The sequence below is a fragment of the Venturia canescens genome, chromosome 6, assembly GCF_019457755.1.
Source record: "Venturia canescens isolate UGA chromosome 6, ASM1945775v1, whole genome shotgun sequence".
In the NCBI taxonomy this organism is placed as follows: Eukaryota; Metazoa; Arthropoda; class Insecta; order Hymenoptera; family Ichneumonidae; genus Venturia; species Venturia canescens.
Window position 1 is genome coordinate 7621862 of NC_057426.1, and position 14628 is coordinate 7636489.

General features: G+C 35.3%; 3 protein-coding genes across 5 annotated transcripts; 2 read left to right on the plus strand and 1 right to left on the minus strand.

Annotated features, from left to right (window-relative positions):
* The first annotated feature begins 511 nt into the window (after positions 1-511).
* Positions 512-3146, plus strand: LOC122411978 (thymidylate kinase). 3 transcript variants are annotated; one of them, XM_043421146.1, is made up of 4 exons: positions 512-643; positions 1124-1281; positions 1393-1552; positions 1632-3146. In XM_043421146.1, exons 2-4 carry the CDS (start codon positions 1158-1160, stop codon positions 1972-1974), a joined length of 627 nt encoding a protein of 208 aa, XP_043277081.1. In that variant the 5' UTR covers positions 512-643; positions 1124-1157; the 3' UTR covers positions 1975-3146. The 3 variants fall into 3 exon arrangements, with proteins under 3 accessions (XP_043277081.1, XP_043277083.1, XP_043277082.1); XM_043421148.1 differs by lacking the exon at positions 512-643 and adding an exon at positions 657-766; XM_043421147.1 differs by lacking the exon at positions 512-643 and adding an exon at positions 795-1052.
* A 250-nt stretch (positions 3147-3396) lies between these two features.
* LOC122412346 (ionotropic receptor 75a-like) lies at positions 3397-7951 on the plus strand. The gene is made up of 9 exons (XM_043421818.1): positions 3397-3535; positions 3634-3812; positions 4266-4583; positions 4734-4861; positions 5206-5373; positions 5876-6087; positions 6628-6842; positions 6964-7241; positions 7526-7951. The coding sequence occupies exons 1-9, from the start codon at positions 3397-3399 to the stop codon at positions 7800-7802; spliced, it is 1914 nt and encodes a 637-aa protein (XP_043277753.1). The 3' UTR covers positions 7803-7951.
* Positions 7952-8386: 435 nt separating this feature from the next.
* Positions 8387-14594, minus strand: MetRS (methionyl-tRNA synthetase 1). Its single transcript, XM_043421143.1, has 15 exons — positions 14375-14594; positions 13705-13856; positions 13139-13255; positions 12910-13059; positions 12623-12745; positions 12248-12366; positions 12027-12143; positions 11892-11930; positions 11653-11817; positions 11292-11568; positions 10719-11100; positions 10325-10538; positions 9961-10197; positions 9113-9464; positions 8387-9007 (listed from the first exon to the last, which is right to left on the minus strand). The coding sequence occupies exons 1-15, from the start codon at positions 14475-14477 to the stop codon at positions 8861-8863; spliced, it is 2694 nt and encodes an 897-aa protein (XP_043277078.1). The 5' UTR covers positions 14478-14594; the 3' UTR covers positions 8387-8860.
* Positions 14595-14628: the final 34 nt, after the last annotated feature.

Sequence of the window (14628 nt, forward strand, 5' to 3'; positions counted from 1 at the left end):
TGGCGCTGTGATATGTTAAGGTTTTATGAAACCAATAACTATGGTCACAAGAGCTATAGTTATCAATATAATTTTAAAATATTCATAAATATCATGCAAAAATAAATTTGTGTCAGAAAAAATTTCTTTCGACATGAGTATATGAACCGGCAATTTCCCGGATGCTATGGTTTTGTTAGCAGCGCGACATACGAGGGGAGATCAGCTGATACTTTGAATGTGTAAAGCACAGGGTTTTACGTTGCTGGAGAATATTATTACAATACATATTAGTATTTTCGATTACGAGCACTCATAATTGTTGATTCAACAATTTTTGACAGGCGCGAAAGCTCTTTAAATCCACGATCCCGCCGCCATGGTAGTCAGTTTCACCAACGACATTGATTTTATTACTATATATATCCGTACACAAACGACAATGCGACGCGAGTGGCCGTTCCTCGAACCCGGGTTCCCGACATTTTCACGGACGTTTTTCTAACAGGCGCCCAATACGGAGAATTGGACTCCTTCTCTATAGTCTCCGTACTCTTTGGTTGAACTGTAGATTAGATATCTTTCAATAATCAATCCTTTCAATCAAAAATTTTGCCGGTTAACCACGTGTTTAACTTATTCCTTTCATAAACTTTTCTGAAGGGAAAGTATATTATTGTTTTGATATTTTTTTCATCATGATATATCCATATAGTTTCAGTTTTTCATAACGATATTCGAATCACCTGCAATTCGAGATTCTTTTAAATCAACAGTCAATTTGCAGGTTATAATTCTGAAAAAAGTGATTCTTGCGGTCGAATGCGCAATTACAACAATAAATTGAAATACTTTGCAAAAATATATATTATTTTAAGCTGCCAGATTTTTCGCACTTTGCATCCAAACGATACCCACCTTTGAAACTAATTCAAGTTTTCAATGCTTTCTGCATAAATTTGATAAATAAAAAATTCAGAACATCGCCGTTGTTTTTTTATTTGAACTTTCAATTCTTTGTGTTGGTATATTTTTTTCGTTATCGATACAAACGGACATTTTTTGAGTAAAAAGTATGTTTTATAAATGAAAAATGCCAAAAAACAAACTTTTCTTCCATATCATAAGTTAAGTATTATTATAGGAACCCAAAAGGAGGCGTTTAAAAATTCGAAAACATGGGACGTGGTGCACTTATTGTTTTGGAAGGGTGTGACAGAGCTGGTAAATCCACGCAAGTGAAAATGTTAGCTAACGCACTACAACTACTCGGCATACCAACAGAAACTCGTCAATTTCCAAGTACGTAACATCATTTTATCACTTATACCTTAAGGATATAACCTTTAAGGATGTAAAAATCTGGAACTCTATCATATCAAAGAGATAAAAAAAATGTTAATTCTTTTTCAGATCGCAGCACAGACATTGGTGGAGTTATCAATGAGTACTTGACCCACAAAAAGGAATACCCCCCTGAAACTATTCACTTACTTTTTGCTGCTAATCGTTGGGAGTATAGCAAGGAGATAGAAAGAATCTTGAAAGCTGGAACAACAATTATTGTCGACCGGTACATAGAAACTAAAAGAACAATAGTCAGCAATCTAATAAACAATGATTATAACACATTGACAAATCTTGTGTCTCAGATATGCAGCATCCGGTGCAGCTTATGCAGCGGCAAATACAGGTAAAGATATCTCATGGTGCAAAAATCCGGACAAAGGTTTGCCAGCTCCGGATTTGGTTGCTTACTTGAAAATCGATGAAGAATCACAAAAATCACGATGCGGCTGGGCCAATGAGCGATACGAAAAAGTAGAGTTTCAGAAAAAAGTTGCAGAAAATTTCTCCAAGCTTGTCGAAGCAACATGGAAGATAATTGAAACGGGTGATGTAGAACAAACGCACTCGATGATACTGGAAGCAGCAACGCATATTGTCAAATCTGTTGGCAATTGTCCTTTGAACAAATTATACGAGCCTTGCTAAAAACGTTGATGCACGAACAGATAAGAATTTGAAGCGTTTTCATAATAAATTTTAAGTTCACTTTCCAGCCTTCAAATAAACTTTCCAAGTTTCAATGCCAGGGTAAATTCGATACTAAAATATTCTTGATCGTTTGTGTTTTTATGGACTCTCATAGGGATCCCAAACAATTTAGTAAAATCGAATAGTTTTTTTTTTTTTTCATGGAAAAGAGTTTAAAGGCTCCTTCCTCAACATTTATATTTTCTTTTCATTTCTTAATTTTGTAAGCACCACGTTATTGAATAACGACCCAACGCAGTATCGTGAATATTTGTTAAACGTTTTACGGTCAATTTTAAAGTCGTAGAGGAATCATCGAAGTCTCATTCAAGAGCAAACTACACGATTCCTACGAGAGTACAAATATATACTTATGAGTATTAATCAGTGACATAGTTCAGAGTCAAGAAGCTCGCTCGTTCTTGAATCTGAAGTTGAAGAGTTAAAGTTATCTTTTTTATATAAAAGATTTGTGAACAAAATCACTGAAAAGTATGTCGATAATTTTAGCGATAAGCACATAAAGCCGCATATAATGCGTGTTTTCAACAATTCCAGTGACACTGTGATCTGTTGAATTTGTTAAAATAAGTTTCTAGATACTTTTGTAGGAGTTCCAAAAGCAACAGTTGGCTTAGCGAAATAATGAGAAATACACTGAGGTATTTTCTGGTCTCGGGGATGAGAATTTTATTTTTAAGCAATGAACACGAAATATGTAATAGGAAAAATGTCATGTAACATGCAAAACAATTTTCAGTAGTTTGAATTTCGACTTTTGGTCTCCGAATTCGTCGAAGGGAATCAAAAAATCTTGTAACCTTTGTAATCAAACTTTCCTGCAGTTTTCAAAGTTGGAGAATCCACTCTTGTCTACTGCATATTACGTGATTCATATTTATTTTTAACTCCTATTATCTTTTCAATAATAAAAGAACTGAGATTGTAACTGTCAAGAGTAAGAATGTCTTATAAAATTTTCACTGAGCACAAAATTGGTGGAAGCGCACAAGCATTTCATACATACGTGCACGAGTCCATGTGCTCGTTTATGCCATGTAGAAAATGCATAGATGCCAGCGAGCGAAGGAAACAGTCTGAATAAAATATAAGTATGCTGTGACAACTGACTTTTTGCTAAACGTGTATTACTCCAGGTGTCCTTTCGTGATAGTTTCCGACCCCAAAAACTGGCATTAAAAATGTAAGAATAGTAATTCGATGTTACACGCGACGAATTCGACTGTATTTTGTGACTAAAGGTGAAAAGGATGCAGGTCGCGTGAGGCTCAGTCCGTTTATCGAAAGAAAGTGGATTTCCAGTTTGAGCTACGAAAACGAGTCTCCAATATCCAAAACGTGCTATTCCTAATTGCTTCGATGTATACCTCGTTTAAATACTTATTAACATTATCAACTGCAATGATTGTTTGCGTTCGGAGTGATGATTTTATATACGATTATTTTGTGTATAAAAATGTACGAGGTATGACAGTATTCTCATGCGAAGATCCGGAAAGTAAGTGAATTTGAAACTCAAATCGATATCGAAATCGTGGCATAGAATATTGTCAATGCAGTACATTTTGATAGTCAAAATTTTACAAAATTATATAGGTGATTACGCTATAACGAGAAAAATGAACGAATTAAACATCTTTGTTGGTGTTACTCATCCCCAATCATTCTCTTATGACATAATTCATCAAGTAAAGAGAAAAGGCAATTGGGCCGTAGGACTGTTGCTCGATACACGCTGTCAGACGTCGGAAACAACTGGAAAAATTATTACTCAAGTATGTCAGAGATAATATAAGAGAAAAAAATATTCTATCAATTGACCGTCGATTTTTGTTAACTTCTTTTTGGTGGGAGATTTCGCATGTGGATACCGAGCCTGCAATAATATTTGTACTGGTGCGGTGAGAAATTTTTGTTCCTTTTTCGTTGCGTTTTAGATATTATCTTTCGTTTATTTGTCTGATTTACGTTTTATTTTTATGATGTCCCTTTTCATAACGCCCTCGATTATTGAGATGATATTGGGTTACGAGTAAAAATTTGCTTTCAAAGATTTTTCTCATTTATTTTCCCTCCAAAATTTATTCTATTTCAGCTGCTCCCGCAAACAGCCTGTACTTTTGCGAACTCTAAATTTTTCTCCAAAATTCATGATCCTGAACAGCATTCGTTTTACCTATTTTTCTGACGATTGAATATTTTCGAAAAATTGTAATTTATTTTTATAACGAGCTCAGGCAACTGAGAACCATCTGTACGAAGGAATTCATGTCTGGCTCATGATCGCCTCTAACTTCGACGATGTAATGTCACTCCTAAACGACGCTTCGTACAGTCCAATGACCGATCTAGTTATCGCTATAGAAATTGATATTGGCTACGAGCTCTACGATGTTTATAATCCTTCAAAATCATCCGGAGGAATATTGAACGTCACGAAACTGGGTACCTGGGATACCGGAAATGGATTAATTATCACGCTCACACAGGAGAAGTTTTATCGAAGGTCAAATTTGCACGGAATGAAAATTCGAGTCGGCTGGGTCGTAAGTTACTTATTTCAAAAATCATATCTACTGAACCTGTTCAGTAAAAAGAATTCAAAAATATTTCGAGAGTGTTTGATCACTTTTTTTTATTGAAGCCCCTCGAAACGATAAACATGAATAATGATTGGATGAATTTATCACACGCAGGTTAAATACCGACCGGTTGGAATAGCAATCGAAGATCATCTACAGGATTACAGAAAAAAGAATGAAGATCCCGTTAGCAAATATGGTTATGCCGTAGTTCAACTCCTAGCAGATCTTTATAACTTCACGTAATAAAAATTTTATATATTTTTCAGATAATTCGTCTTAACATTTCCCCAAATGAACCAATTATTTTATTGGACGCATTTTACAAGGCCTCAGCAAATTTAACTAAAATCTTATCTCAGTGTGGAAATGAAATTTTTTGTAATATTGTTTATTTAATTAGAAGTTCATCGATTCGAGAGATTCCAAAATATCATGAAGCTTGACGAATTTTACTTGCAATTATCACTACATTTTATTTTCATATTTGATGACGAAAATCGATTTGTCATGAGAAATAGAAAAATGTTCGTTTAGTTTCCGAAAAAAAAGTTCAAGACTGATCGTACCACAATCGAATTAACAGAATGGAACCGCATTTATGGGACGAATGGGCTGCAACAATCAACGGCACGGAAAGGGGAATGATGGTAGAATTGTCAAAGGCCAAAATTGACATTGGGGGTAGCCCTTGCTCAGCTAACTCGAGATATGCTCCCTACGGACATATATCAGCGCCTGGATATCCATACAGGTGCATCAAACAAATGAATCTAAAATAAAATATCATAAATACACATTCTACAACAACAGCATAAAAGATCAAAGTTCTCCGTTCATTGAAATTCAATTTTATGATCAATCTCTTCTCTGGTAGACGATTGAAGAATGAGGACATTTCTGGTAGACAAGAAAATGGCAAAACAAAAAATATTTTGATTTTTGAAAGTTCTTTGTAACGCGTTTGTAATCAAAACGAAACTATTTTGCTAAGCAATAAGTGAAGGTACGAAAATTACTTCATCCTGAGATGCAGTAATTTTTATCACCAAAAAAAAGTTGGAATCGATGGAATTCTGCATCGTTAGAAACTCTCGAATTCATCTCGCAAAGAATAAAATCGAAATATTGTCATTTATGATTCAGGCAATAGTAATAATCATGTCAAATTTTATGTCTACTATTTTTTTTGAGAAATTTATGTGAATTTAGAAAAAAAAACGACAGAGATAATTTATGTGAATTTTTTGTTGAAGAACCTTCTTCCTACTAAGATCGAATGTTGAAAAATTGAAGTGGACCGAGCTCTTGACTCCCTTAGCAATCGACTCATGGTATGCGACATTCGTTGCATCTCTTCTCAGCGTTATCATCATCAGTACTATCCAAATGACAGAGTATCGCGAAGGTTGGTTGGTCGAATGCGGGCACGCTACTTTCGCCACAATCGGAGTTTTATGCCAACAAGGTATTGTTCTCATCCTAGAGATTAGAATTCAATTATTCAGATTACTAATTGTAAGATTTATACTGGAACAAGTAGTGTCCATAAAGTATTCGAGGATCGATTCACTGGAAACTAAATTTTGTTGAAATATTGTATTATTCTGTTGTACGTATTTTCGAACAAAATGATTGTGCTCAGGCAATCATATTTTGAGTCTTACAACAAAACTCTTTTATACAGAAACGAAACTTCGTTGAATTGATAAAACAAGATTTGGTGCGTAGATGAAATATTTTGTTGAGCGTAAGCAAAAAACTTCAACAAAATTTCGTTTTCAACTTTAGCAAGTTTGCTTTTGTCTATGATTAGATTCGAGATAATTTTTAAACGATCGAGGTACGAAAAATGCAGCGTACCATACTCGGAATTATTTCTATTTTATAGACTAAAATTTGTTGGTTAACCAGTTACAGAATTTTATTGAAAGGCTAATGAAAATTTAATTTTAACTTGTTAATAATTTTGAGTGTTTGACGGGAATTTTTGATTGCATGATTTCAGGCTTAGTCTTTGTCCCCAACAGACTAGCTGGTCGCGTGGCTCTGTTCTTTCTTCTGATTTTCGGAGTGTTACTCTTCAATTATTATGGAGCGAGTGTCGTTTCAGCGCGTCTTAGCGAACCACCCGATAAAATGAACGATTCTCTCTATTCTCTTGCCAAGAGTCAAATGAAGGTGGCATCGGAACCATTTTTCGTAGTTGACGACAATTTGAATGTAAGAACAGTCATTCTATTCTCATACGATGAGCTTTTGTGTGCAAGCCAATTTTCTTGAAAAAAAAAAAAAAAAAAAACAAACAAACAAACACAATTTTACTCAAATTTTTAATATTCAGTCTCGAAGTTTGGTTGATTGGGAAGTTCGATATTTCAATGAAAAAGTATGGAAGAAATTGGGATCCTCAAGATATGAAAAGTTGGAAAAAGGTTTGAGCAAAGTAGCACAGGGTGGATACGCTTACCATACATCAGCTGAGGTGGCTTACCCTTACGTCGACACGCATTGGGACGACGAGGCAATTTGCGACATGACAGAAATTCACGTTATTACACCGAGGTTCTTGAGTTTCTGGGACAGGATTGATAGTCCTTTCACTGAAATGATCAAAATAGGGTAAATTTGAGAATCAAAATTAAAAAACAAATGGATTTTTCGTTTTTTAGTCATTTGATAACCCCATGAATACACTGTTGTTAAGTTTCATTGAAATAAAAAAAAAACTTGAAAATTTACTTTCTTACTAAGTAAAAATCGTAATTTGAAGACAACTTTCGTCGGAATTATGCCATGATTATGTTCACACAGAAAAATAGTATTTTTCCACAAATTTGTCCGTTTTAATATCGAATAGCTTGATTCGAGTCCGAGCTACAAAAAACTTATTTACTCTCCCATAGATTCATCAAAGCTCTCAACATGGGACTGCAAAAACGTAACATAAAACGGTGGAAACCAAAAATCCCATACTGCTCATCAACCGCGCGATCCCTGCAAAGTATCTCATTATTCGACATTGCGCCTGCCATTATGTTTCTTATAATTGGTACGACGGTTGCGTTAACGATATTTGTATTCGAAATAAAATTATACAAAAAGCATACGACAAGGTCGGCAGGGCCTGAAATCTCTAAAATCGAGCGCACCGGTGGCAAGAAAACTTTGCTGAGATCTTGAAAGGTTTTTACGCAAACCTGTAAACCAATAGTGCCACTGAGCAATTGTGAAAACCAGTTGATTGTAATATTCGTTCGAATTCACATTGAAAATTCAGTGTAAAAAAATCGATTGAAACTGAAGCTGCTTTTAAGAGTAAAATTCTTTTTGCTGAGGAACTCAAGTTTCACTTTTTTCGCAGTATTGTGTATTTATATCCTTGGCATTTGTTGCACGCTGTGTTCAATTTAGTTTTGTTTCTGAGATAATGAAGAGCAGGGACGAAAACAGGATCTGCAGCAATGAAGCCGATGGTCGAAGAGGCAGGTTCGATGAGTTCGTGATTCGCTAGCAACCGAAAGATCGCGTTGGCGATAAAACCATACCGAAGACGTTTGTCCTGCCTAGAACCACCCCGTTGGCGTTATGGCTGCATACGAACGTGAATAAAACGCAGACACGCACGAAGGATGGATACATGCATGGACGACTGGGAAAAGCTATTTTTCAATAACATTCGCTACAAATTGGTAAACTGCGGATAAAAACATAGCCAAGAAATGAAACGGGCGAATTTAATGAGCGCTTGATGATGAAACAGTTACTTCTTCTTTTCATGCGATGACAAGTTTTTATTTTATTGCATGTATTGAATAATACTGGAGTCATAATCAGTACAACGTAATCTCTATGATTTTGAAAAACTAGTCACAATACGAGCAACCGTCGAATTGTATGGTATTGCATTGAAAAAATGTAAAAAAGGGAAAAGGAATTCTTGTTTGGCAGTACATTACGTTCCCAACATTCTCTCAGAACATATGGAGTCTCTATCGCATAAATTTGTAATTATTCGTTTCACTCATACGAAAAAATTGATAAACTAACAAAAATCACACTCTTTATGTTTCACTAATCCGTTAACCAAACGATTTGAAAATGAAGTCAGAAGAAATTTACGCTTCCTCTAATGTGTCATAGTGTTGCATTTTCTTCAATCAAATCAATACTTCAAGCTGTGGCTGTCAAATTATTCGGTTCCTTTGAATTCAGTTCACGAGCGTGTGATCACGGTTTTGTTATCGCAGCTTTCCCGGAGAGCTCTGGGATGTACCCGCAGAAGCCTGCAAATCAGCCAATTGCTTCTTCAGCTGCAATAGAATTTTCACCTCCGGCTGCCAAACGCTTTTGTCTTGTTTGGCTTTGAGATCTCTTACGAGTAACCCCTGTATAAAAACAACAAAGATTTTTATTTCATTTTATAGGCTCTTTTAATCTTAAGAAAAGGATTTGCGTGTCATGTACGGAATTTATTTACTTAATTTACTAACCTGCTTTGCAATAGCATCTTCGAGGGCTCCGGCATCTAAAGAGAGGGTGGCAGGTTCTGCAACTTTAGACTTTTCTGCAGTTCCATTAGAGTCTTGTTTTCCTGCGTATTTCAATCGCAAACTTTCAACTTGACTGTCCTCGATTTTTGTAAACAACGGAGATGGTTTCCCGATTTTATGACCTGCTGGTAACGATATCGATACGACGTCAGGTATGTAACCGTAACTGACTTCATCGAGGCCCAATTGCTTCCGTAATCGGCGCGATGTGTTCGGCATAAATGGTCCAAGGAGTGAAGACAATAAGCACGCAATGTTCACGCAAATTCCTATAACGGTCCCTGCGATTTTCCTAAAAATAACAAACAAAATGACAAAAAAGTTGATACGGACGTATTAATATTTCGAATCCAATTCGAAAAATCAGAATCGATTGGATATTTAGAAAAACTACCAAGTTTCAATAAAATGGAGTTAAATTAACTGCAAATTATGTCATTATATTACACTACTGTTTCCAGCTACAGTTATTTGCAGTAAAATTGTTTTCAATATTGAAAAACAAAATCATTATGGCAACGAGCGACAATAAGAATGAAGCGATAAACCCAAATTCATAATGTCATGGTGCCATGCCGCATAAATTTGATGTTTTTTTCTTTGTCATAAGAAAAACCGCGAATATTGTTGCCTCACAAGTACAGCTTTTGTATAAAGGCACATTGAAAGGAAAATCATTCCACAAGTAATATGAATCGAGATTGCCTGATTGTTCAATGTTTCAAGTATCTCATGCCTTATGAGCATAATGTTATGCGATGAGACTAGAGCTACCTGGGAATACTTACTTGTCTTCATCGCTGCCTTTGACCTTAACCCAAGGCTGCTGTGATTGCATATATTGATTGCCATGTTTCGAAATAGCCAGCATATATCTTAAGCCATCGCGAAGCTTGGCTTGCTCCAAAGTTGCTATGTAAAGTGTCAACTCACGTTGTACTAGAGCCAGTAACGTAAGATCTTCTTCTCGTGGCGTCATTGCTGGTACAACACTACCGAAGTTTTTTTCTGCGAACATCAGGGCTCTGTAAACAATAAACGATATGATTAAATTTTATAATCAAATAATCCAATAAAGCTTCTTTTAGATGAATGAAGAACGAAGAAATATTTCAATGCTTACAAATGAAAACGAATACAAACTGTTCTCACCTGTTGACGAAGTTACCAAAGTTGTTGAGCAACTCGCTGTTGTTTTTGGTCGCGAGGTCGACCCAATTGAAATTCGAGTCCTGACTCTCGGGCCTTATGTAAGCCAGATAAAACCTCCAAACATCAGCAGGTATGCCAGTCTCCCGAGCATCCGTTCCGAAAACCCCGATACCACGTGATTTTGAGAATTTCGTATCTTCGTAGTTCAGATATTCTGCGGAAAAATAGGAAAGCACACGAAAGGTTGGGTCATTCCTTTCTCATTATTATGGTAAATTGATAAAATTTTTAGAATAGAAATATCACAGAAAGTGTGTCTTATTTTCTCTTTTTCCAAATCCGCTATCGAAATATTTAAGGGGTTCATACGTATTCTATAAAGATTTTTATTTACCGGTAGCCATAATATGCTTGACTAAAATGTGACCCTGATCAGCCGCTAAGAGTGAGGCCGGAAACATGATCGCGTGAAACGGCACATTGTCTTTAGCCATGAACTGATACAAGCTGACATTCGCTTCCGTTGGCTTCCACCACAATTCATAATCCTTGGTGTAGCGCTTCGTAATACTAATATATCCGAGTGGTGCGTCAAACCATACGTAAAAAACTTTTTTACGATAACCATCTATAGGAACAGGAATTCCCCATTTTAGATCTCGGGTTATGCAACGGGGCTTTAATCCGTCTCTTAACCAAGGTTTTGCCACTGCTCTTGCCACCGTCGACCAACCCTTTTCGACTCCTGCTGCCCATTCTCGTAACTTTGGTTCCAGCTGCAAACATAGTTTTTATTTCAATTTGATTTATAAAAAATCACCAATATTAGGTGGGAATGTTTCAGTGGGTTGAGTCATAGAAAAGTGAACTTGCAATCAGTACGGATCAGAAAGGAAAAAAAATTTCGTGTCGGTGCATTTTTTCTGAACTTTTCTGAACTGAATTTGACTTGAAGTTTTTTCCTTACCCTAGGTAGATCAAGGAAAAATTGAGTCGAAGCTTTGATCACTGGTTTGTTATTGCAAACTTTACACCGAGGCATAATGAGCTCGGTGGCATTAACGAGATGGCCGCATCCATCGCATTGATCGCCTCTCGCATCTTCATATTTACACCGTGGACACGTCCCTTCGACGAATCGATCCGCCAAAAATCTTTCACACTTTTCACACAGTAGCTGATCGATAGTTTCTGTTAAAATATAGCCTTCGGATTGAATGCGCAAAAAGAAGGCTTGAACTATCCTGTATTAACAGAATAAAAAAATTATAACTAGTCAAATGCCGATTTATTGACGAATGGAAACTATAAATCAACATTTTTCGTACTCAGTTTGTTCTGGAGTTGTAGTTCGACCAAAGTAATCAAATCCAATGCTGAACCAACGGTAAATGTCGTTGTGTATACCGAAGAACTTGTCACAAATTTCCTGAGGCGTCGTCTTCTCCTCGAGCGCTTTTGCCTCCGTTGCAGTACCGTACTCGTCCGTACCGCTAAATTAACGAATAAATAAATCATTTCATATGAAGTTTGAAACGATTTTTACCTTTGAAATTTTGAAGCTTACCTTACGTAGAGCGTGTTGTAATTTCTTTGCCGACAATACCTGAAGAAAAAACAGAGTTTACAATTTATTTCCAACTCAATTTTTCTGTACGGTGAATCAAAAAAACAAAATTAGGGGTGAAAAAATCATACAGACCTTGCGAAAATATCGGCAGACAGAACGCAACCAATGATATTCCCCAGATGAGGAACGTTGTTGACGTAGGGCAAAGCTGATGTAATGAGAATATTTCTTTCACCCTTTTTTGGTAACCTGCGAGAATAATACGATTTATCGAACATTGTTAATTATAAGCTTAATGCTTGGTATATTGAACACATAATTGAATTTTCATATGTTTTTGTTTTTCACCATACACGGGATACGAAGGTTCCTTCACAGCTACTTCTGAGATAGTGGACCAATTTTTATTGGCATTTTCTAATTCTTCTCTGCTCACAGCTTCATATTCTTTTTCCTTAATAGGACTGGCGTGCTGAAAGAAACCAGCATTATTTAAAGAAAAGAATGGGCTGCGCAATGTACTCAGAGAGTATTTTATTCCAAATAAATTTGAAAAATCCAGATTTCAAACGATTAGGCTTGAAAAAATTCTTAAACAAGTAGGACTGTCCCATTATGTTCATTTTTCATGTGACAATACAAAAAACTAATCGCATCATCAATAAGTGAATGACCAACCTTCTTTGTTCAGAAAAGTCAGTATGAGTTTGGAAAATTCATGTACTTACATCCATGGATGTTGCTTGTTTCAAAGATCCTCCTGTATAAGAATTCATTGGGAACCAAGAAACAGCCTGTATACTGGCAATTGCTTTAAGACCTCGTTCTATCTTGAAGCATGCTAAAGATTCCTGTCAAAATGATACAATATACTTCATATTCGAAATCTGATTCTAAGAATCTCATCATTATTCTTGCCGGGACATTCATAATTCCAAATATTAATATATGCAAATTTTTATCATTAATATAAATTCAGCTTCATTGTGAATCATGACTAGTGAAAAAATCCTACTTGTATGACTTGTAGGCTTTCGATGTTTTCCATCCATTTCATAACGACTGGAAATTCCTTGGCTATCTCTTGATTTATTGCGCTTACTGCTATAGTGCACCAAAGACTTGACCAAATTGATATATCAACCAATGTCAATTCATTCTTATCCTACAAACATAGATAACATTTTATTCAAATAGAAAAAATCTTCTTGGAGCTTGTAGTATGAGGAGTATTCAAGGCTTACCTTAATTAAGTACTTATTGGCTTTAAGAGCTGCATTTAGCTCTGACAACAAAGACCATATCCGAGGTTTATGCGAAGTATCCAAAACTCCAGAGCTTCCGTATGAGACGAGTGCAGGCTTTAATAAATATACATTCATGAATGGGTGACAAACCAATAAATAATGGGCTTTCGGCTTAACCAATAATAAAGGGCTATAGGTTTTTCTAATGGCAATTACTTTATTGGAAAGAAATAATCATCAATGTTAGTCCTTGAAAAAATTACAAAATTCAAACAGACTGACAATAATTTATAACTGAGTCTGGAGTTTTTCAAACTTATTGATTGTTACAAGACTTTTTCAAATCATATATTAGTTATTTTATTCATTTCATTTACAGTATTTTTATAATTCACTAGATGTCATAAGTTCTTTAAAGATTGAAAAACAATGGACCTCTAAAAACATAAAAGGCTTAGTGATGGAAAAAAAAATCTTCCAGAAAAAACAATACAAACTAAATATGCTACAACTTGAAAAAATAACAGTTTAGCAATACATTTTTTGAGTATAATTTTTTTTACTTGTAACTGAGTTGCATCCCATTCGAGCCACTTGTTCACAGAAACTTCAAACTCCGACTCCAATGGAATTAGGTATTGTAGGGCAGCGCTCCAGCTAAATAAACTTGTGCCACATGGAAGTTCTAATATGGGCAAGCGCTTCAGCACAGTCTCTATGAATATCAAGTTTATCATTTCAATATGAACTGTTTCCAAATAAACTATAAATATTGAAAATACATTAAATATTTGTGTAATTTTTTCCAATATATTCTGCCTTCTAATAATAGTAACTGTACAATACAAAATGCAAATAAAAGCATTGAGGTTATCCATCATGCTGAATATGATTAAGTACTGAATTAATTCACATTCTATACAAAATTTAATATCAACGAAGAAAATCATACATGATTATTAATAAAAGGTTCGTTAACATATCTGAAATCATTAATATATCGAATATTTAATTATATTTGTAATATGACAGATTTGAAAGGGGATTACAGAATCTGTCGTTCTTCATTTGAAAAAAAATTCAAATGAAATTTGATGAAAGATAGAATTTCTTTAATAAAAATATGTGAACAAAAGACTGACAAAATCGTGATAATTACTGGATAAGCGATAGTATAATAGTTTGAATAGTAGAATGAAATGATGAAACTTTTGTATTTAGGTTACGTCTTACCGTTCGGCGAAACAAACTTCACGTCTATTGTCTCATTCGCTAATTTAGCAGCGATGATCAACTTCAAAGTGTTTGGATTATTTTCGTTAGTAGAAATAATCATTTTAACGTTTTTTAATCAATAAATATTTGTAATAAATAGAAAAAATATGTTAATGGTACAACCGACACATGTGAGCGACACCGACACGTAAATGCAGGCCGTGATGCAGGCTTACCCCTTGCTTACAATCATGGAAGCTTGTTACCTTTGT

Bases quoted from the DNA above. Each gene is read 5' to 3' on its own strand.
- LOC122411978 (XM_043421146.1), top strand. From the start codon at position 1,158: ATGGGACGTGGTGCACTTATTGTTTTGGAAGGGTGTGACAGAGCTGGT. The intron at 1,282-1,392 runs GTACGTAACATC...ATTCTTTTTCAG, and splicing joins AGAAACTCGTCAATTTCCAA to ATCGCAGCACAGACATTGGT. The intron at 1,553-1,631 runs GTACATAGAAAC...CTTGTGTCTCAG, and splicing joins ACAACAATTATTGTCGACCG to ATATGCAGCATCCGGTGCAG.
- MetRS (XM_043421143.1), bottom strand. From the start codon at position 14,477: ATGATTATTTCTACTAACGAAAATAATCCAAACACTTTGAAGTTGATC. The intron at 12,367-12,622 runs GTAAGTACATGA...GGTTTCTTTCAG, and splicing joins AACAAGCAACATCCATGGAT to CACGCCAGTCCTATTAAGGA. The intron at 10,198-10,324 runs GTGAGAACAGTT...TATTGTTTACAG, and splicing joins TTTGGTAACTTCGTCAACAG to AGCCCTGATGTTCGCAGAAA.
- LOC122412346 (XM_043421818.1), top strand. From the start codon at position 3,397: ATGTATACCTCGTTTAAATACTTATTAACATTATCAACTGCAATGATT. The intron at 6,088-6,627 runs GTATTGTTCTCA...GCATGATTTCAG, and splicing joins CGGAGTTTTATGCCAACAAG to GCTTAGTCTTTGTCCCCAAC. The intron at 7,242-7,525 runs GTAAATTTGAGA...ACTCTCCCATAG, and splicing joins ACTGAAATGATCAAAATAGG to ATTCATCAAAGCTCTCAACA.